The sequence below is a fragment of the Camelina sativa genome, chromosome 12 (genome assembly GCF_030686135.1).
Source record: "Camelina sativa cultivar CO46 ecotype springtype chromosome 12, ASM3068613v1".
Taxonomy (NCBI): Eukaryota; Viridiplantae; Streptophyta; class Magnoliopsida; order Brassicales; family Brassicaceae; genus Camelina; species Camelina sativa.
The window spans coordinates 20,748,590-20,771,818 of NC_141891.1; the positions used below are offsets into that span (position 1 = coordinate 20,748,590).

General features: G+C 33.9%; 2 protein-coding genes, 1 long non-coding RNA gene and 1 pseudogene across 4 annotated transcripts; all 4 read left to right on the plus strand.

The window, feature by feature from the left end:
• Window positions 1–2,307: 2,307 nt before the first annotated feature.
• Window positions 2,308–4,429, plus strand: LOC104732345 (uncharacterized). The gene has a single exon (XM_019233818.2). It carries the CDS (start codon window positions 2,474–2,476, stop codon window positions 3,536–3,538), a length of 1,065 nt encoding a protein of 354 aa, XP_019089363.1. The 5' UTR covers window positions 2,308–2,473; the 3' UTR covers window positions 3,539–4,429.
• A 963-nt stretch (window positions 4,430–5,392) lies between these two features.
• Window positions 5,393–8,693, plus strand: LOC104733703 (pentatricopeptide repeat-containing protein At4g13650-like; annotated as a pseudogene). Its single transcript, XR_015573630.1, has 2 exons — window positions 5,393–5,505; window positions 5,594–8,693. The product of XR_015573630.1 is annotated as a pentatricopeptide repeat-containing protein At4g13650-like (transcript).
• A 2,425-nt stretch (window positions 8,694–11,118) lies between these two features.
• On the plus strand, window positions 11,119–12,309 carry LOC104733704 (uncharacterized). The gene has a single exon (XM_010453263.2). It carries the CDS (start codon window positions 11,168–11,170, stop codon window positions 12,140–12,142), a length of 975 nt encoding a protein of 324 aa, XP_010451565.1. The 5' UTR covers window positions 11,119–11,167; the 3' UTR covers window positions 12,143–12,309.
• A 6,955-nt stretch (window positions 12,310–19,264) lies between these two features.
• Window positions 19,265–21,592, plus strand: LOC147930825 (uncharacterized). Its single transcript, XR_015573928.1, has 2 exons — window positions 19,265–19,490; window positions 20,927–21,592. It is a non-coding gene; the product is annotated as an uncharacterized LOC147930825 (long non-coding RNA).
• Window positions 21,593–23,229: the final 1,637 nt, after the last annotated feature.

Consider the following 23,229-nt stretch of genomic DNA (forward strand, 5'->3'; position numbering starts at 1 on the left):
CAAACATATGCCCTTGACACGTCTCCACAGACGGTGAACACGTTGCCCTCTATGTGGTTTAAACAAGGCCACACACGTCACACTATTCCAACGTTCACAAGGGAAGGATCTAGACAAAGTTCAAAACGCAAAGTTTAAAGAAAAGGAAAGAAAAGAAAGGCCATGTCCTTAGGCTAAGTGCGGATGACACGTCACTGATGTTAAACGCGGCGTTGCAAGCATCCTTGGGTTAAACGCGGTGTTGTGCGTTAGGACTCGTCGCCTCGTTAAAACCTTCTACGGTAAACCTCATGGGAAAAACCCGAAGTAAGAGAAAAGAGTAGGAGTCATGATCTTGACGTCTTTGGCGCCCTCATCCTTGGGTAAGGACGAAGGCCATACGGACGGTCTTGCTGATGGTTTCCTTGGCCGAGTTGATCTCTTGTTCTTCTTGGACAAAAGCTTAGACGAAGTGGTTGATCTTGTGTCTTGAAGTCCTGGATGAGCTCTTGGTCCGAGTGGTTGCACCGGGAATGATCCTAGGCATGCTTGCTCCGAGTTGTCCTGCGGGTGATATGAGTGTCCGAGAGGTATCCGAGTCCGGCTCGAGCGATCCTGGACGCGTGTCCGATCCAGTGCTCACAGCATAAGGTATACTTCTCTTTCAAATCCTTTAATCCGTCCATGAAAATTGATATTATTTTTATTTATTTGCATGAATGTCAAATTTTGTTCATAAAAAAAAATCCTTTGTAGTAAATGCATCTATAATTTTACATTCTTATAAACTGAAAAGCTGAAACTGAAAATACTGAAGTTGAGGCAAAGATGAAAGAGCTTATGAGTAGCTTAATTTTTGAAAAAAATACTAGAAACCCCTTACAGCATACCATTCCCGCAAGAGTCCTTCTAGACTTCCGTTACTACGGGTTGAGACTATGGACAACTGATTACGACCCATGCTATCAATTAAGTAGATTTGCTGAAGATGTTGGTTGCTCCCCATGTCGTCTTCGGTTCCTTTATCTTCATATCAATACATAGTGGTCTGGAATACATATCGTAGCATATATGATATTTGATATAGTCGGCCGAATCCTGAACCCAAAAGTACACTGAGGGCATCATTTAATCTATAAATAAAATCACCATGAATCCCGATCAGCCCTTCTTCTTCAGCCAGTGTATGCATGAGATGTAGTTTGTCAATATTCTAGTATGTGTTCACTTACCTACTCGAATATAGGAATAGGAAATGCAACTTCCTCTCACTCTTTGTTATTGCAAAGGAAAAAAAATAAATTTCAATATATTGCGAAAATATGCGTCAGTAATAAACGAGAAAATATGAACAGTAAAAAAGAAAGTAATCACTATAATTGGTGAGATTAAATCAAGGGAGATTCTCAAAAATAGCAAAAAATAAGGGGGTGTATTGAAACAATGATTTTGGAGAATTTTATGGGATTTAGGAAATTTGGAATTTTGATAGATTTTTGGAAAGTTGATATGATTTATGGTAAAATTCTTTCAAATCCCACCTAAAACTACGAGATTTGGATTTCTGTATTTTTAACTAAACAAATCCTCTCAAATCCTCCATAATCCCTAAAACTTATTAAAATCCAAATCCATAGCCGGCCGATAGACCTAACCAATGAAGCATCAGCTTGCGATCTTATATATTATATTCAAAATTCGACCCTATATTCTTAGAAGTTTCTTTGGTTTAGTGACATTGGGAGTGTTAACGATGACTCATGCATCATGAGTTCGAGCCGCCTAAAGCTCATTTTCATTTATTATTATTTTTTTTAATAAACATAAAAATATATATTTATTATTGCATAAAAATTCAGCCCACAAAGTTTCAATAAAAAAATATTTTTAATAATAATAGGACAAGGTAATAGTTTTTGCCTAAAACTCTAATTTTCTTTGGGTCGTCGGGCTGATAGACGAGTCTGATTTTTAAACTATACTTTTAAACTTCATCAATAGTGTCTTCTTTATGTATGGTGTGTTTTGTTATAATATAATGATTTATAATTTAAGCAACAGTGTGATCATTTCCAAATATTCTAATATCAACTAGCTAGGTGCTCAACAACCACGTTTTGATAGTATTTTAGTTAATAAAAAAGGCTTATGGCCAAATTCTCAAATGCAACAAAACATTAAAAACTGATATTAATCTTCAAAGCATAATTAAAGTTTATTAGTTGAAATTAAAAAGTACAAATCAGTCCGACTACAGCTGGAACCAATTTGTCCTTCCTAGTATTCCAATGAACATAGATTATATAGAGCCAAGAAAAACGTTTAATATTCAAAACTTTTTACTTAGTCTCTCGTGAAACTTCATTTCTCCTACACAAATCCATGGAAACACCCGTATTATGATCGTCTAGAACCCTTATGTCGTCTGGCAAATCCGGCTCAACCTCACTCACTTGAAAGGCTGGAATATTCAGAGAGTCTCACTCCAAACTCTATGATCTGCCACACTTGCAAAGGAGAGATTTCGCAAAAGGTTGACTACTACTCTTGTTACTATTGTTGTATTTGCGATCTGAAATTTCATTTTGGTTGTGAGTTGTTGTTACCGGAGATTAGACACCCTTTTCATCCCTGTCACCCTCTTACCCTTATCTCACTAGATCTTGAAGTTCATAGTTCTAAGTTACCTCATTCACCGGGGACCGACGGATCCTCCGACTCAAGTATATTCAATGATGACGGTGACGATGATGAGAAGCATGAAAAATGCAAATGTTGTCGGAAACGTCTCGAAAACGTATACTATCATTGTTCTGTTTGCAAATTCAGCTTCAATGCTTCCTGTACAACATACCAACTACCTCTCACTATCATACCACCAAAGAGCCATGAGCATACCCTCACCCTCTTCCCTAAAAGGCTTCGTTTGCCCTGTGATGCTTGTGGTTTGTCTCTGGAAGATCACACCGATCACGTTTTTACATGTCATCCATGTAACTACATGGTTCATGGAACATGTATCTACTTACCCAGTGTCATTGAGATCACTCGTCACCCTCACCGCCTCTCTTTCACTCCCTCCCTTTCTCCTGGAGATTATCCTTGCGGGGTTTGTCGCAAATCTGTTGACATCAACTACGGGCAGTACTCTTGCACTAAAGGATGCCACTATGCTATCCATTCAAAATGTGCAACGAGGGAAGATGTATGGGATGGGAAAGATCTTGATGGAGTTCCCGAAGAAACTATTGAAGATGGAGATATTGAGCCATTCGTGAAGATTGATGAGAACACAATACAACATTTCAGTCATGACCATTATATGAGGTTCCACAAGAAAGGAAGTCTTGGAGATCAAGAAAGCAAGTTTTGTGATGCTTGCATTCTTCCAGTACTACCTTCAGATTGTTTCTACAGTTGTATGCAATGCAAATTCGTTCTCCATGAAACATGTGCATACCTTCCTCGCAAGAAAAGCCATCCGCTACACAAACACCCGCTTATCCTCCTCCCAACCCCTACTGAATTCTACTTATTCCCTCCAGATTTTTGTGTTTAAGACATGTTCACATGCAAAGGGTGCAAGCAATTAGGATGTGGTTTCGTGTATGAATGCCCTAAAAGTGATTGTGCATTTGTACTTGATGTAAGATGTGCTTCCCTTCCGGATCCTTTAATCCATGAATGCCATCCTCATCCCGTTTTCATGAACTTGACTAGAGGTGAATGTATGAGGTGTAAGTCAATCTCGAATTCCTCATTTTTCCTAGAATGTGTTAAATCCAATTCATTCTTGTGTCTCACGTGTGCTAATGTGCCTTCTGTGGTACATTACAAGTATGATAGCCATCCACTCACGCTTTGCTACGGACAAGAAGATAAAACAGATCTCAAATATTGGTGTGAGATATGTGAATCCAAATTGGATTCAAGGATATGGTTTTATACATGCGGCTATTGTAGGGTTACTCTCCATGTTACATGTTTATTGGGGCTAAACATGTACTTGAAGCCCCTAGTGACCATCAAAAATTACAATGATGTTGACGAGGAGATGGAAATTGCTCGCAACCTTAGTAGCTCTCGACCAGTTTGTGATCACTGTTCTCGTCGATGCCTAGATTCATTGGTATTTAAGTGCTCAAACTTAAAGTTTTGTACTTTAGATTGTATGCATGCTTCATGGATTGACGAGGCAGATGATTGATATGGAGATAAAATGAAAAGGCAGGAGAAGAGTAGATCATGATCTTGGTACTTTATTTTGATGTGTTTTTACTTTCCAGCTTCTTGTTTTGTTATGTATACACGTTTTACCAAAAATGTGTTTGTGCTTTCCTCTCCAAGATCTGTAATATTATTACGTGTGTCTTTGATCGGAAATTGTGTTTCATTTTTAATACTACTAATATAGTTGTTGCGTTTAACGCGATCAACATTGAAGTGTTAATTGTATGTCAGCCTATCCATAAATGATCGAACAAAGCCTTCTCATGAAGGTTCATATAGGTCACATAATGGCTTCTTCTCGAAATCTCCAACAAAATGTAATGATAGTTCCAAAGGCATCAACATAGTCTCCAGCTCAAATGGTACGAAAATTACCAATTTACCAATTGACCATGTCGATTAAATATGCACGTAAAGTAATACTGGTTGTGTAAAAAAAAACATTAATTAAAAAAAAAAGACAGGTTGCCATGTGATCATTAGTCATCATGTTGGCAAAAGAATCTGAGTCCTAGGTAACAACCTTGAAGTTGTATCTGTTCTTTCTCACATTGTCATAGGACCACTCTGACCAAAGGGCATTTTTATTAAGCAGGTGCGAAATCAATAGTAATTCTATTTATTTAGAAGAATCGGTTTTAAATATACTTTATCACAGATAAGAAAAAGAAAAAAAAATCATATATCTATGCGGCTATGCCTTATATGATCCTATTCAAAGGTTTTTTTCTCTCTATATGATTCTCATAAAAGAAATATTCTTTAATTTTTATGAATTTTATTTAACGATTAGTTTGGAGATATAAATATAGTTCCTTTTTTTCCTAGTCAGTTTTACTATTTATGTGTGCTCATATTGATTATTTGTTGAGTCCACTCAACATGCACGTAGTTGAGTTTGTATAAATATAGTTCCTTTCCTAGCATTCGAAGTATTCGACAACTTCAATTTGAGTAAAAATATGAATTTTCCTATTATTCTAAATTTTATTACTAAGAAAAAGAAAACAAAAAGATCCAAATATTAGAAACAAACAAAAATCTAAAAAAAACTTTAATTATTCCACAATTTTGCTCCAACTGGCTTTTACAACAAAAAAAAGAAAAAGAAAAATAGCATTTTTAATTTTAATTTCACAAATAATAGTTTCCACATGGATAATATAATATTTGGTTTGTTCGTCTTTATTGCATTTCTAATGAACTCAATTCATGTTTCTTCGTCCGGTGTCGTCTTCGTTTATCTTCCTTCATGGTGTTCCTCTAAAGCTCAAGACCAGAAGACATGTCCTTCGTGTAACGTTTTCTTCCTTTTTATCTCTAAACCTTCCCATTTGAAAACTCCATTGCTTTAATTTTTGTAATTCTGCTTTTCTTTTTGTAGAAGACTCTTTGTGAGGTCAGGAGAGCTAGTTATGCTGCTATATCTGTTTCTCTCTCATCTGAGGATGAGTCGTTCCAAGCAAAGGGAATTGATTTCGTGGAGAATCGTGGGATTAGACCTAATCATCAAACTTTGATATGGCTTCTTGAGGGATGTTTGAAGACGAATGGGTCTTTGGATGAAGGGAGGAAGCTACATTCGCAGATTCTGAAGCTGGGTTTTGATAACAATGCTTGCCTCTCTGAGAAGCTTCTTGATTTTTATCTTTTCAAAGGAGATTTAGATGGTGCTTTGAAAGTGTTTGATGAAATGCCTGAGAGAACGATTTTTAAAGGAGTTAGCTTTTCGAAATCTGAGTGGGAAAGTGTTTGGTCTTTTTGGGAGAATGGTTGATGAGAATGTTACTCCGAATGAAGGAACCTTCACTGGTATTCTGGAAGCATGCCGTGGTTGTGGTAGTGTTGCTTTTGATGTTGTTGAGCAGATTCATGTGAGGGTTATATATCAGGGTTTGGGTGGTAGTGCAATTGTGTGTAATCCTTTGATTGATTTGTACTCCAGAAACGGGTTTGTGGATTTAGCTAGAAGGGTTTTTGATGGGTTACATCTGAAGAATCAAAGTTCTTGGGTTGCAATGATATCTGGGCTGTCTAAAAATGAATGTGAAGCAGAAGCCATTAGATTGTTCTGCGGTATGTATGTTTTAGGTATCATGCCAACACCTTACGCCTTTTCAAGTGTTTTTAGCGCGTGTAAGAAGATAGAAAATCTTGAGACTGGCGAGCAACTTCATGGGCTCGTATTGAAGTTAGGGTTTTCCTCTGAAACTTATGTTTGCAATGCGCTTGTATCCTTGTACTTTCATTTGGGTAGTTTGATATCAGCAGAACACATCTTCAGCAACATGTCACAGAGAGATGCGGTTACTTATAACACTCTTATCAACGGGCTTTCTCAGTGTGGTTACGGTGAGAAAGCTATGGAATTGTTCAAAAGAATGCAGCTTGATTGGCTTGAACCAGACAGCAATACTCTTGCGAGCCTTGTGGTTGCAAGTTCAGCCGATGGAACTCTGTTTAGAGGACAACAGCTACATGCATACACAACTAAACTTGGTTTTGCTTCAAACAACAAGATTGAAGGTATGCAAAATGCTCTGATATTGAAACCGCCCTTGATTATTTTCTTGAGAGTGGGGTTGAAAATGTGGTTCTGTGGAATGTTATGCTAGTTGCTTATGGTCTATTAGACGATTCAAGAAATTCTTTTAGGATTTTCAGACAGATGCAGATAGAGGAAATTGTTCCAAATCAGTATACCTACCCGAGTATTTTGAAAACTTGCATAAGACTTGGGGATCTTGAGCTTGGAGAACAAATCCATAGTCAGATAATAAAAACTAGCTTTCAGCTCAATGCCTATGTTTGTAGTGTGCTCATTGATATGTATGCTAAATTAGGAAAGTTAGATACAGCCTGGGATATCCTTGTAAGGTTTGCTGGGAAAGATGTTGTGTCTTGGACAACAATGATTGCAGGTTACACGGAATACTGTTTCGACGACAAAGCTTTAGCAACTTTCAGGCAGATGTTGGATCGAGGGATCCGGTCTGATGAAGTTGGATTGACAAATGCAGTTTGTGCATGTGCTGGTCTTCAAGCCCTAAAGGAAGGACAGCAAATTCATGCTCAAGCTTGTGTATATGGTTTCTCATCCGACCTGCCATTTCAAAATGCATTGGTTACACTTTATTCTAGATGCGGAAAGATAGAGGAAGCATATCTAGCATTTGGACAAACTGAAGCTGGAGACAATATAGCATGGAATGCCTTGGTATCGGGATTTCAGCAGAGCGGAAACAATGAAGAAGCACTTCGTGTCTTTGCTCGAATGAATAGAGAAGAAATTGACAGTAATAATTTCACGTTTGGGTCTGCTGTAAAAGCTGCTTCGGAGACAGCAAACATGAAACAAGGGAAGCAGGTTCATGCTGTTATCACCAAAACCGGATATGATTCAGAAACAGAAGTTTGCAATGCTTTAATCTCTATGTATGCAAAATGTGGGAGCATTTCTGATGCAAAGAAGCAGTTCCTTGAAGTCTCCACAAAAAATGAAGTTTCTTGGAATGCGATAATTAATACTTACTCGAAACATGGATTTGGTTATGAAGCGCTAGATTCTTTTGACCAGATGATACAGTCTAATATAAGGCCTAATCATGTGACGTTTGTGGGAGTTCTATCAGCATGTAGCCACATAGGACTAGTGGGCAAGGGAGTTGAATACTTTGATTCCATGAACACAAAATATGGTTTATCTCCTAAACCGGAACACTATGTGTGTGTAGTGGATATGCTAACCCGAGCTGGTCTTTTGAGCCGGGCGAAAGATTTTATCCTGGAGATGCCTATAGAGCCAGATGCGTTGGTCTGGAGAACACTTTTGAGTGCTTGTGTGGTTCACAAGAACATAGAAATAGGAGAGTTTGCTGCACATCATCTCCTAGAGTTAGAACCTGAAGACTTGGCAACATATGTACTTCTGTCAAATCTGTATGCGGTGTGCAAGAAATGGGATTCTAGGGATCTTACAAGACAAAAGATGAAAGAGAAGGGTGTGAAGAAAGAACCAGGACAGAGTTGGATTGAAGTTAAAAACTCAATTCACTCTTTCTATGTCGGTGACCAGAATCACCCGTTGGCAGATGAAATACATGAATATTTCCAAGATCTTACCAAACGAGCATCTGAGATCGGGTATGTGCAAGACTGTTTCAGCCTATTGAGTGAACTGCAGCAAGAGCAAAAAGATCCAATGATTTTCATTCACAGCGAGAAACTAGCCATTTCATTTGGACTCCTTAGCTTGCCTACAACAATGCCTATAAATGTAATGAAAAACTTACGCGTTTGTAACGATTGCCATGCTTGGATAAAGTTTGTATCCAAGGTATCTAATCGAGAAATCATAGTGAGGGATGCGTATAGGTTTCATCATTTTGAAGGAGGTGCTTGTTCATGTAAAGATTACTGGTAAGAAGACCTAGAGCCTGGCAGCTCACTCGCCTCTTTTGGGAAGGTCAAGTCCCTGTTCCAAATTTTGAGCTTTAAAGTTATTCACATGCTCTGGTGTTCGCCCGAACAAGTAGGTCATGGACCAAAGCTTACGGGTAAGCTGAGTCCATAATGATGATGCGATACATACTTGAGCAATGTTCTCTTACTAAAACTTGCTTATTCAGTACTCATGTTCTCTTTCTGTGTATTATACAGGAGTCGATCCTATGCAATGGAGACCATAGATAACTGGAGAAGACGAATGACTCCTTTCTTTTTGGTAAAGTAATTCTCACTATTCTTCAAAGCCTATCTCTTTATCTTTTTGGTTTATATAAATGTATATATACGTGCATCTATGGCTATAGATTGATGAATTGTTGATTGAGCGAAAGTGTTTAAAATGATTGTAAAGCTCCTATGTTGTCAAGAAACAGAGTCTCTTCATTCAGATGATTGAATGATGTGCTTCTGAATTATAAATGAGTTATATGGGGTGATATTTGGTAATTCCAGGGGTTTTCAGCTGCTATTACACCAATAACTGGCTTATAAAAACAATGTTATGTTATGTGAAATGATATTATGACCATCTAAGCAAGATAGAGCTTTGAGCTAATTATTTGACGAACGAATTTGCTTTTTGGTTCAGTTTTTATTAACATGACTAGCCGATCATGTGTTCCTCTTTGTAAGATGATTTGTGTTCTCTATTAAGCCTGATCAGTTCCATAACAGTTTTCGTTATTGCAAGCTTACATACATAAAACACAAGAAGAATTGTACAAGTTAGACAAAATTGAACATGGAAGAATTTTATAATTTAAACATGGACGTGTCATTGACTGGTACGAAAGGAACAGTATAAATGGAGAACAAGTGAATGAATTGAATAAAAAAAGACGAACTGAAATGAATATGGAGGAACTCAATGAACAATTAAGAAGACAAAAATGCATAGAAAGAATATAATTAATCTGTGTTGCATGAAAACTAAAACGGATACGCGAAAACGGAAAACAAACGCTTTGGAAACGTATATACTAGAATACTAAACATCAACACCATTTTTGATATTTTAACTAAAAGATAAAGATTTCTATTTTATACAGTAATTGTATTAAGTTAATATTTTCATAACATTGTAAACTATTTTTACTAAACTTTGAAATGGTCATTTAACAATTAACCCGTGTGATACACGGGTTTTAGTCAAGTATAATATATATAATTGGTTAAAATAGCAAAAACAAATATCTAACAAATATTAATTTTCCTCAAAGCTCAAAAGTAAATGAGTTAATTAGACAAAAGTAAAATAACAAGAAAGGTATATTTGAGAACTATTGAAATATGAAAAAGCTTGAAAAGTTCAAATACAAACCAAAGCTAAGAAACATGATTGAGAAACAAAGAGAACACACACATTCTGACTCTAAAAGAACCACAACGACAATTAAAAAAAAAAGATAGATAAACAAAGAAAAAGAGAAGAGATTTCCACTATTTTAAAGTATATATCTTTATTTAAAATTAATGTTGTTTTACTCTGGATAAGAAAACAAATTTCATTACATAATCCTAATATAACATTTGATAAGAAAACATTGGGATTCTCTTTTAATTAATGTTTGGTTGACAAAAAAACAACATCTTAAAATTTTTAAACAAAAAAAAATAAGAGTCAAAATGTTTGTAAAAATATGGTAAAATAATTTAACTGAAAAATTATAATTAAAATGTTATAATGATGCTTATATAGAAGGAAATCTATAGTCAACATTTAATTTCTAGAATAATTTTCAAACACCACTAATTAGTATGATGTACAATACTGGAAATAATGTGGTCAATAAAATTATTAGTATTAAATAATAGTTAAATCATTAATTCAGTATATTGACCAAAACCACAAATTTTGAAAGAAATATAATTTTTGATGTGCAAATAGTTCAATTCCATGTAATAACACAACCACATAGAGATTTTAACATGTGGTGGTTTAATCTGGGTTTTAGTTTTGCTTTACTAATTTGGTTTTAAAAGAATAATCATTGTAAACCAAAACCAAATCTAGTATAGTTTGGTAGAATTTTAATTTTAGCTTTGAATTAATTCTTAATCAAATTAAGAAGTTATATTTACTATATAGATCTTTTTTTAATTATTCATTATCATTCAAAATCAGTTATGGTATTATTATATTTGAAAAGTAACTATTTATCCAAATCAAAGGAACATTTCAGCTTTTGGATTGATATTTTCAATTTAGTTTAGATTGAAAAGATTGGTTTATCTTAGTCAACCCAAGAAACATTCAACACTTTTTTTTAGTAAATAGTAATTAATTTTACATCTTACTAAAAATCTTATCATCCACCTTTGACTAGTATCAATTTCTAAAATCTTATCTCTTTCATTTCAAGTCTATTTAAATCAATTCGCGCATTTTTTCATCACATATCAAATAACAATTATACTTCAAAAAGAGAGAGATTGAAATCAAATAGTGACCATGTCAAAGCTAAAACTTGCATGGGTAGAGAATGACAAGGCAAGAGCAATAACTTTGAAGAGAAGGAGAGAAGGATTACTAAGAAAGGTGAAAGAGCTATCTATATTGTGTGATATATGGGTCTGTCTAATCATTTTCAGCCCTAACGAAGTCGAGCCAGTGGTGTGGCCATCTGCTGAGAGGGCTCGTGACCTCTTAAACGATTTCTTTGCCTTACCAAAGTTCGAGCAAAAGAAGAAAGAGACGAGTGTCGAATCATTTCTGAAGAAGAAGACAGAGGCCGTTCATAAACAATTGATGAAGAGTAATAAAAAGACGAAGGAGTATGTCACTGATGAGTTAATGTTACATTTACAACACGGTCGTGGAATTGAAGATCTTAACTTGACTGAGATCTATGCATTACTATCTTACTCAAAAGAGAAAATCATACTTTGTAGGAAGAAGTTCAATTTCATGCAGTTTTCTCCTCTTCGCGATCCACTGGTGCTTCCAATTGAGGTGCAAGTCAAGCAGTTGACGATCACAACAAATGATTCTTTTGTAGGAGGCGGTCAAGACGATGATAAAACTGAGTTCGATCCCAAACCACTTGAACATGTAAGTCATTGTCCATACCAAGGAAGTAGTAGCAATGGAAACGCTAGTTTGGAGATGGAGCCTATTTATCCCTTTGCGACGTGTTTTCATGGTTTGGTTGGGTCTGCCTCTCAACAATTACAACATCGTAACATGAACAATAATCCAATAATGGCTATGAATCAACCAAAACAATACCTTTTCGATTTCATGAATCGCGAGCAGGAAATAGAAGAGGAAAAAAACAACATTAACACACAAATTTACAGGGGCAACAACGGTATAGCGACCAATGATGATGTTCGCCAAGAGCCACCTCTTAGTGAAACAACCGTTAGAGAAGATAATGTTAATCTGATGTCGCTCGATATCGATAGGGATTGGCTGAGCTTATAATTATCATTTGTAGACTCATATAGTTGATATTATGTTTGATGAAAAAAAAAAACAAGTTGGTATTTGGTTCTAACTCTAAGTTTGGTATGAATTTATTTTTAAACTGTATTTTTTCTTTCCATTTATTTTAAGCAATTATGAACTTTTCTGATCTTTTTTCTTTGTTATTTTGAAATTGTGTTCGTTTATTTGTTTTTTTTCAGTTTAAATAGTTCTAATTATACAAATACTAGTATTGGGCTTGTACTACAAAAGTGTTATAAACTATAACTATAATACACCTATATTGTATATAATATTCTATAAAGTAAAACAAGAAATACTAAAGAGAGGGAGGAGAGGCTACGAGAGTGGAGGAGAGTAAAAAGCCTTGTATTATTATTGTCTCTCTTTCTCATGTTTGTACAACTCCTATTTATAAAGGAATAAAAAAGTTATGATTCATACCACTTATTAACTTGGTAATGACAGATGTAAAGGTGTGATGACATGTGTTAATGGATTAATCACACTTGTTTTACAACACTCCCCCTTGATTATCCATCATCATTTATGAATTACGTATTGCCTCATTAAAAACCTTATCATGGAAAACCCATTGGGATAAAAACCATGAAGATGAAAAAAGAATACAATGACGTAAACTCCCTCTCGAAAAGACTTTAACGATCTCGTAGATGACACATTCAAATATTGTGAATATCCTTTCTGAATGTTGAAGTAGAAAAGACCTTTGTTAACATGCTTTGTAGTTTCCAACGAATAGTGATGCAATCTCCCCCTTCATCATTGACATTCTCCATTGAGGTCGATATTTTGCGTGTTATTTGCTGTCTCGTTAAAAACCTTGTCATGGAAAAACTCAGCGGGATAAAAACCATGATAAGGAAAAAAGAGTGCAGCCACGTAAATCATCATATTATCTCCCTTTGTAAGTAACTCTGCAACATTGTTACTTGAGTTGATGGACTGTCTATCAACTTCTTTATCCTTCTCGAATTCTTGAGAGTAAGAGAGGAATATATCTTGTTTTGTCGTTCTTGGTGTAGCTTCCTTAGAATTGGGTGACATATGCAACAAAGTCGTCAAACAGAGTTGTTGCCTTTCGGTTGCTTCTTGTTAATGGGTCTCAACAAGCATTAACTAGTTGATGATGATCGAACCCTGAGTTCAAAGTTCTTCGCTAACATGTTACGAGGCTCCCGTCTTTGGCAGGTAACTATTGGTTGACGTTCGAGCATCATCTGATCCATTATAGATTCTTGATATGGCATATTTGGCATGACTTGAATAAGCGACAACCAAAGTATGTCACTAAAACGTCACAAAGTCGTTGTTTTGCAGTATATCTTTATATAGATCCAATATATATCTTCCATCTGCAAAAACAACTAAACCAAACTTGGGGTTTCTAAAATATATTAAACTCAAGTTAATCATACCTTTGCAATAGAAGATACGTTTTAACTCATCTCAAAATCTACTCATAGATAATGAATTATATGTTGTAAAGAGGTTAGTAGAAAATGCTATGCACAATTCATAAGATATATAGCATTTATGCATGATCTTATATGACTATATATATATATATATATTTGATTTCTATTAGAAGTGATTATTATAGCATCTATTTCGAAAGATGTTTACAAGATCTTTTATTCAAAATAACCCTTTAAGGGTTTTGATAATCATCAATAAGTTTTCGAGAACATAATTATGATATCATATATCTTTCGGGATAAGCTCTTCAAGCATCCTATGTGATGTATTTCAAGTCATCATATAACATCAATTTTCATTGATACAGGGTATTTTAACAAAACGTGGTGCGACATACCATTTTGTTATATATCATTATACCCTTTTGATGCTTGGACCACTAGTCAAAAAATTAACCGTCATTCATACAAGTTTAATATAGACTTGATTACCTCTTTATTGGCCAATAAATATATCTCTATATGCTCACAGAACGGAGATTTATGATCCTCATTAATCACATTATGCGATATAATATTTTTATTGTCGACATTATGTCTTTGGTTCCATATTTCCCATAATGACATGGTTAATCGAGATATCTTAAATCATTATATAAATGATTTTATTCAGGTACCTGATTTCGTTATTAACCATATCAATTGGTTTCTCTACTCCTCTTGAGGAGTATCTTGCTCCTCTTTAGGAGTCTATTTGCTCCTCTGTGGGAGTCTATTACCTCTTCTTAAAGAGTTCATTTTCTACTCTTTAGGAGTTCATTTGCTCCTCTTTTGAGAGTATAATCCTCTTTTTAATTTGCTCTTTTTTCTTTTCTAGGATTTTATTTATCGAATCAAAGTAGTCTATCAACTTTTATGTGTCATAGACTTAGTATGTCATCCGCCAGAGACATAATTTTATTGGAGCATTTTTAGCTAGGATGTGAGATTTCTTAGAACTTCAAGTTCATACTTATTTATGTGAGGATCAATAATTATATGAAATCTCATCCATCAGCTTTTTGCATTTGATTTGCAATATATGTTTTGAATAGTGATCGGTTGAACTTTTGAACTTTCAAGTTCATATTCATTATATTCTTTTGTTCAAGAATTCAAACTATTCAATGATTCTCCCATAATGACAGGGAACTTTTATCATCCAACTTGATGATATGCAAATCTTGCAATACGCACATCTCTCATAAGATGGCTCTATATTATTAGAGCGGAGACTCATCTCCCACATCTATATATTTCATCCTCTGTGGATGATATTTTTATGCGGTGTAGAAGAGCACTAATAATATATATCACACACACATAAGATTCAAAATGAGAAACATTTATTCTCCAACAATGAATATATAACATGGGAGAAATATTTCTTTATAAATTGTCGGTCTCATATACAATATTGACTACATGCAAAACTGCATGTTCCATGTTTTGACATGGAGATTAAATCACGAAGAACCGTTTTGCAATCTCTTGGGGTATGCTATGAACGATTCATTATAGCTCATTTCAAGAGTGAACATTATGGATGTTCCTCTTTATCACATGCGACATATATATGTGATAAACTAAAGGATATGACTTCACCAAAGTTATATCTCTCTGAAGTGTCAAATTCACCAAAGTTTATCGACTTATTGTCGATGTGGGATTCTTTGAATTCTCCTCCTCGAGATGATAACTCTGGGAGTTCATTCATCTTGTACTGATTCCCACATTAGGATCAACAACATACCGATTTCGGTTATGTCTATTATCTTAAATCCTTATAAGATGTGAGATTAGTATTACCCCATCTCAAGATGATGACTTTTACGTCCATTCACCTTTGACCGAATCTTATTTTTAGATTAGTTATATTTGGAGTTTAATTTGGGGATTTATTAAAGAAATCAAACCATCATATATATACAATGAGCTTGTTAATCCAAAAGGATGGTGAATGAGCCAACACTATATGATTCTGGAGGCATAGCCTGCTACAGAATTAAGGAGAAGTATATAACCATCGACTCCATAAACAATAAATAGAAATTTAAATGAATTTTAAATAAACTTAATAAATAAATTCAACGTTAATTAGATGTTACCTAAAATATGTATGAAGTGTAACGCTTATAACCTCATGGAGACATGCAATACTTTTAAAACAACTTTTGTTTCTCTAAACAAATTCACAATAATTTTTAATATCATTGATTGACCGGGATGGCTTGACCGGTAAAACTATGCTTGAAGCATTAGAGAATTTCATATTTCATATCATTTTGCCATATTTGTTTTTGCATGATATAACCATATACATACGTGTCTCCAATATGGTCGATCTTGCTATACCATATTTATTTATGGTCTTGTGACAACCCGTCCCACGGAACCCACTAGCCCCCCCCACTAGCTACCCTAACGGACCGTCTGTAGACCCTGCTAGCCCCCCGCTAGCCGTCTCAACTGACCCCAAGCTGGCCCTGCAGGGCATCGATCCTAACCCCTCACCATGGAATGAAACTATTCATCCAAATCCACCAGTAGGTTATTGGTGCGCCAGACGTTCCTCGAACCCTGGTCCCCACCCTTTAACGACCTTCCGACAGGACAAGTTGCCACCAATTGACCTGCAACTTGTCCACCAATTGGTGGCAACTTGTCCCGTGGACCCCACTAGTGGCAACGGGTTGTCACATAAACAGCTCAATTGGTGGCAACTTGTCCTGTGGGAAGGTTGTTAAAGGGTGGGGACCAGGGTTCGAGGAACGCCTGACGCACCAATAACCTACTGGTGGATTTGGATGAATAGTTCCTGTCCACGGTGAGGGGTTAGAATCGATGCCCTGCAGGACCAGCTTCGGGCATATGGGGGCAAGTTAGCGGTGGGCTATTGGGGTCAACTATAACTATAATACACCTATATGTGTATTGGGGTCAACTATAACTTTAATATGTTGTATTAGTTTATGTATATGAAGTAATTTCAACAATGTATATTCTACATTATGACTTGAATGTCATTATAAGATATAATTTTGTAAATTTAGTTTTTAAAAAGCAAGTTATTATATTATGAGTAATTTAATATATTGTTATACTTTTTGTTTTAATATACTTGGTTTCTTGAAATTCTTTCATATTATAGTGACATATTATTGACATTGCTATAACGAATCAAATTAGAGTGTTTATAGTTTCTAACTTTTATCTCAAGTGTCAATATTTTAAAAATATTTCAAAATAAATTATTTAAATTTTATTATATTATATAAAATTACACAATTCAACAAAAAAATATGAAATTGAATTTAAATATTAAAATTTTGACCCATTACTTAGTAAAACTTAATTAAATAGATATTATTTTTAAAGAATAATATTACTAAAGCTTGAATATCTTATTATATAAAGTTGGGTTTTGAAAGTTAGCCATTAACAAGATTTTGACATGTGTCAAATTATCAATCTGAGATTTTGACATATGTAAAAGTTAATATTTAATCGGAAGAATTTGATTACAAGAAAAAAAAATATTTGTTTTAAAAATATTAATAATATAAAAAGATAATTATCAAAAATTACAAAAATTAGAAAAAATTACAAATTTTTTAAATAATTGTAAGGAGATTATATATACATATATAAATATTTCATGAAATTCGAAATTATAATATTATTTACTTATTTTTAATTTTAAGTTATTAATTCTACAAAAAAATAGAAATAAGGATTAAGGAAAATATACTGTTAATTATTAATTCTAAATTTTGAAAATACTCACTTCTATATAAACATCAATCGTCTCATTTTTTTCATCTAACAAAATACTTTATTCAAAAAAAATGCTTTCAACTTTGTTTAATTGGAAATCTTTTTTAATGGGATGGTAAATTTTTCTTATTTTTTAAAACCAAAATTTTCTCCTACTTTCTCCTTTTTCAGTTGGGAATAGGTAAGATTAATATGTTGACCCAAAAAAAGATTAATATATGCGTCTTTTCCTAATACTATATTTTAAAATTTATTGTAGTATTTTTATATTGTTTTGTTTAATATATTTTTATCTTTGAATTATTTGGGATTCATATATTACCGTGCTTCTAATTTTCTATTATTTCTTTAATTATATCAAATTAATTTTCTTCTAATTTCTCAACATTGATTGGTTGGTCATAAACCCTTTTTTTTGCAAACATAATTGTTACCATTATTCATTTAATCCCAAAGAGAGATAACGAGTATAAGCTCACCAACCTAATAGATGGATAAAATAGGCAAATTAAACACAAGCTTACAACAAACATTGATCGTTAGATTAGAAAAAACATAAATTGTTGTTGATAGATCCATAGGAGTTCAAAGACTGTGAGACACTGGTTTGCAGAAAGATTTAAAAGAATTGATTTGGCCACCTATGTCAGCAAAATGCATTTATCTTTTCGTTCAAGGGTCCTTAGAGAACTTCAAGATGGGTGACCTTCCGGAAGTTGGACGCAAGGTTATCTCCCCAAGGGAGGAAGGCGGAGCCAAGGTTCTCTCCATGGTGGAGGAGGTTGGACGCAAGGTTCTCTCCATAAGGGAGGAGGGCGGAGCCGATGTTTTCTCTATGGTGATCATACATTATTGTGATGATACATCATTGATTAGTATACTATGTAATATATTTTTTATTCGAAATGTTTTTTGAGTTACATCATGGTGTGTCAAAGACACTTCCACGAATATATTGGAAAATTTAACATTAGTTACTATCAAAAGATTTTGTGACGTTAGAAAAGAATCTTTAGTTTCTTTGGTTGTCGGAGCAAACCATTTTGAGATAGCTAAAAGAAGTGAACATGTTCTCTCCACACATGAGGAGGGCATAGCCGAGGTTCTCTTTATGGTGGAGGAGGTTCGACGCAAGGTTATCACTCCAAGAGAGGAAGGTGGAGAAGGTTGGACGCAAGATTATCTCCCCAAGAGAGGAAGGTGGAGCCAAGGTTTTCTCCATGGTGGAGGAGGTTGGACGCAAGATTCTCTCCATAATGGAGGAAGGCAAAGCCGAGGTTCTTTCAATGGTTGGTCATACACTATTGTGATGATATATCATTGATTAGTATACTATGTAATCTATTTTTTTATTCGAAATGTTTTTTGAGCCGATAATTTTATTAATGAAAAAAACTATGCAAAAGTGAAAGTAAAAATACATAATAGTTGGCTTAATGTGTTTATACATACATTTTCTAGGTGGTGGTAAAGAATATATTTGTAACATATAGTATATTTAGGTGTAAAAAATACGCTTTTAATGGTAACATACATAAAAGATTTGTAAATGGATATAAATTAATATATTATAGCAAAAATAAAATTTATATATTATATACAACAAATTTTAATATATTTTTGTTAAATTTAATTTTATTTACAAAACTTTAAACCCGCACATCGGGCGGGTCCTTATCTAGTTTTATAGATTGAACAGTTTATATTTGTTTTAAAAAATTCAACTTATGGTATATCTGGAAATAAAACTATTTTTAATTGTAATAAATAATAGGGCAATTGACAAATATAGCACAAATATATGTTTTTTTTCCAAGTGTAGCACCACATATATAAAGTTCCACAAATAGCATCATTTAAATTTAATTAATTAATATAATTTAATTATCCTTTCTTCCCTAAAACAATAAAACACAATCCTTTTGCGTTCTTCCTTATTGTTCTCTTCGCCTTGCCAGATTTACGTCGTCGGTCTCTCGTCGCCGGTGTCTCGCCGAAGTAGAAAGAGAGATTTGTATGATTTAGTCGAAAACAAAGAAGAAAGAGAGATTTGAGAGCACACATCTTTGATCTTGATTCTAAAGCTCAAGGTAAGCTATTCTCTGATGCTCAGGATTCTGGTTTCTGGGGATTTTAATTTGTCTGATTGAAACTTAGGGTGTGATTGATATGTGGTAAAATTCTTACGGTGTGCCCTTTACTAAATTGGAGATTCAATATCTCCAAAATTGGGTGTTAATGTTGGGGGAAAAAGTTTTAATTGTTCATCATACGTTTTTTTTTGTAAGAACTAAGAACTCGACTTCAGTGATTTCTAGATTCATTTGATAGTTGTTGGATTGTGATTTTGGAGATCTCGGATCATAATTTTGGCTAATGTTATGCACTGTAATCGACATTTTACAATGTGATCTTCTGATTTTTTCTGACTTGAATTTTGTTTCTACTCTCGGTTTTAATAGCATGAGATCATTGTTGTGGTAATCAAATCATAGAAAATCACAATCGTGTACACCATCTTTAGTCATTCGAAATTAGGTTGCTTTAGTTTGGCCATTCTCTCTGATTATGGTTTCGTAGACTTGTCAATTTGTTTATTGTTTTTTTTTTTACATTTCTCTAGTTTTATTTGTATAAACTATTCAATTTTTTTCAGGTAATTGGTTAGAGAGGTTGTGAGAGCTTGAGTGTAAACATATAGAGAAGCTTGGTGTAAACATTCTTTGTGGTTTCTTTGTTTTTGCTGTTAGAAAAAAAAAAAAAAAAAAAAAGAGATTGCGGCAAAGAAGAGTTCCAAACGTATGTATTCATGTTGGTGGGATAGTATAAGAGTAATTTGGGATAGTATATTATAAGAGCAAAGAAGAGTTCCAAACATATATGAAACACATTTTTGGAGAAAACTAGTATAAGAGTAATTTGTGATAGAGATTGTAAAAACATTGATTTAAATTCAGGAAGTATTTCATTAAATTCATGAAGACTTTCATGAACATATTTACTAATTTCAATTTAAATTCAGGAAGTATTTCATGAAATTTATGAAGACTTTCATGAACATACATATTCAGGATGACATTCATATTCAGGATGACATTGATAATATTTAGGAAGGACACCTTATCATTCATGATAGCCTTCTTTAATATTTATGAAGATACAAAATCAAATAGTTAGTCTTATATATACATAAAATTTCAAGATGTGCACAAAAAAAAAATCAAATATCCACCACTAAATGATGTAATATGTGATACATTATGGTAAAACATAAATTCAAAGATTCAAAACCTCATTTTAAAAATTTAGGAAGGAATTCATAAATATTTAGGAAGATATAATCAAATTTTGGGAATGGTTTCCTAAATATTCAGAAACCAAAACCATAAGTTCAAGACCATTATATGTTCATGAACCTGAATTCAGCTTTGTTGTTTTTGTCTGAATTCAGTGTAGTGGCAAAATTTGGAAACAACTGTATAACTTTTTTTTTCCTTACTCTATGATTCTGTTGTGAAATATGCAGAGCCGACGTAAGCTTCACGCGCCATCGTGACGTAGAAAAAACCTGAAGAAGAAGAATAAGCGCAGCCATGGGATGTGCGGCATCCAAGCTCGATAACGAAGATTATGTACGGTAATGTAAGGATCACCGCCGTCTCATGAAAGAAGTTGTCTACGTTCGTCATCATCTCACCACCGCTCACACCGATTATTGTCGATCTCTTCGTTTCACTGGATCTGCTCTCTCTTCATTTGCCTGCCGGTGATTCTCTCCATTCCATCCTCCTTATCTTTGATTTGAAAAGAAACAAGGGAATGGATGCTTGCTTTCGTCTGTCCCACCAGATCTGAAGCACTTGAATTCATATTGGTCCAAATTCTGAGATTAATTGAACAATGGTGATGGTGAAATTGGGAATGCTCCGTTATGTAATCGATGATGTGGTTGTCCGAACAATCTCAATTTCATGATTCCGGTTCAGAAAGATTGTTCTTTGCCAGTGCTGATCTTTTTAATTCGCAGCATCCATGTCGTTTAGACGAAGAAGATGACAAATATGTTGAGAATAAAATTGCAAAAGGATGACTAATTTTTGCATTTTTTAATATAATTATGTCAAATAATAATAAATATGCTATTATTGGAATATATGAAAATGTGTGTTAATAAAGAAAATTATTATGGTAAGTTAGATAATATCAAATGGTTCTTTGAAATATTCTCTTTAAGATTTTTGGAAACAACATGTTCTAGTAATAAAATATTTCGAAAATAAATTAAAGTTGCACCTACTATTTAACTTGTAACCAATTAATCTATCAATTAATCTATAACCTATTTGTAACCAACTTATTAAAATTATATAGTATACAAAACAATGTTGTATATTTTTGTTTTATTATAAAGGGAATTACTTCAAATAACAACTAAAACCCTCGGACATTACTTGAGTTAAAGCAATTAAAATATTTAGGAATTGTTAGGATTTAGGAACTCTTGTGTACTAGTTTCAGTACTAACGGTTATATTTATAAATACAATATTACATAGAAAACTTCGATTTCTCACAAATCAGATATTTGTTTAGCTGTGCATTTTTTTGCCAACAAACCTAACAACAACATGAAGCAAGAAACACAATCCGAAGCAAACTGAATCATTGATAATGTGGAAAAAGATCCTCTACTAAAAAGATGATATTGGAATTGAGTAATATTTAAAGAGTTATTGATAACTCACTCATTGTCGATTGGTCCAAAATTAAACTTCCGTGATAAACCCAAATGTAACATGGTTACATAGCCAAACACATTCTAACACATTAATCTGGTTCAGAAAATGATTTGATTATCTCCACTAATTGATGGTACAAAGAAAAACTCAATTCCTTTCAGATAAGTAAAAAAAATTATTTCTATAAAGCATGGTAGATTATGTTGAGAAAGACAAAATTAAGATGTTTGACTAGGATTTATCACTATGTTATCATTCACTAAGATATATTTCATTATAAAATGTATCACTATGTTATCATTCATTATGAAGCTAATTTTATTTAGTTTTATTTAAGGGAAATTACCTAGAATATTGCATAAAAGTAGGTTTATTACTAGACTAACACGTTGAGATTTCTGCCTTACTAGAATAACACATAAAAGTTTGCAAATTACTTCTACATCTGAGTTGTGTGTTTTATTACGATTTATGCCATTCTCTTTTAAAACGAAGATCTTAAAAGGGGAAAATAAAAAGATCATAAACCTAAGTCGATCCCTTGAATCTTTGTGTTGTTTGTCTTACGATTGTTGGGTTGAGATCAGCTATTTTTAGATAGCTTGCGGCGTGAAAAGAATCTGTGTGGAGGACGTTTGGCTGGAGGACCACTGACGGCGAGTTGACGGCGAGGTGGTTTGAAGTAGAGGAGGAGGGAAATAAAGCGATTTGCTCAGAGGTAAATTTCTATATCGTGGTTTAGTCTCTATTGCTTACTGTTTTCTTATACCCGAGTATTACATAGTAGGCCTTGTATATTGTATGTTAGTTTTCTGTATGTTGTTGAGCTCTGTTTTTCGGAAGATATTTGTGTGACTTCATGTTGCTTCGTTGCTAATCTAAGCAACAAATGTTTTGTGATATTGAATTAATAACTAAACTAAAGCTTCTGTCGTAGATATGGGGTCAAGCAAGAGGTATCCAAGTAGGTTGTATGGGGTTGGTAATTTTCCACTGCCGATGAGAAGCATGCACCACGATTGTAGTTTGTCCAATCTTGGTGGTTTGAAAGGCTTTGTTGGTGATGAGGTGTATGACAAAATAAGAAAGAA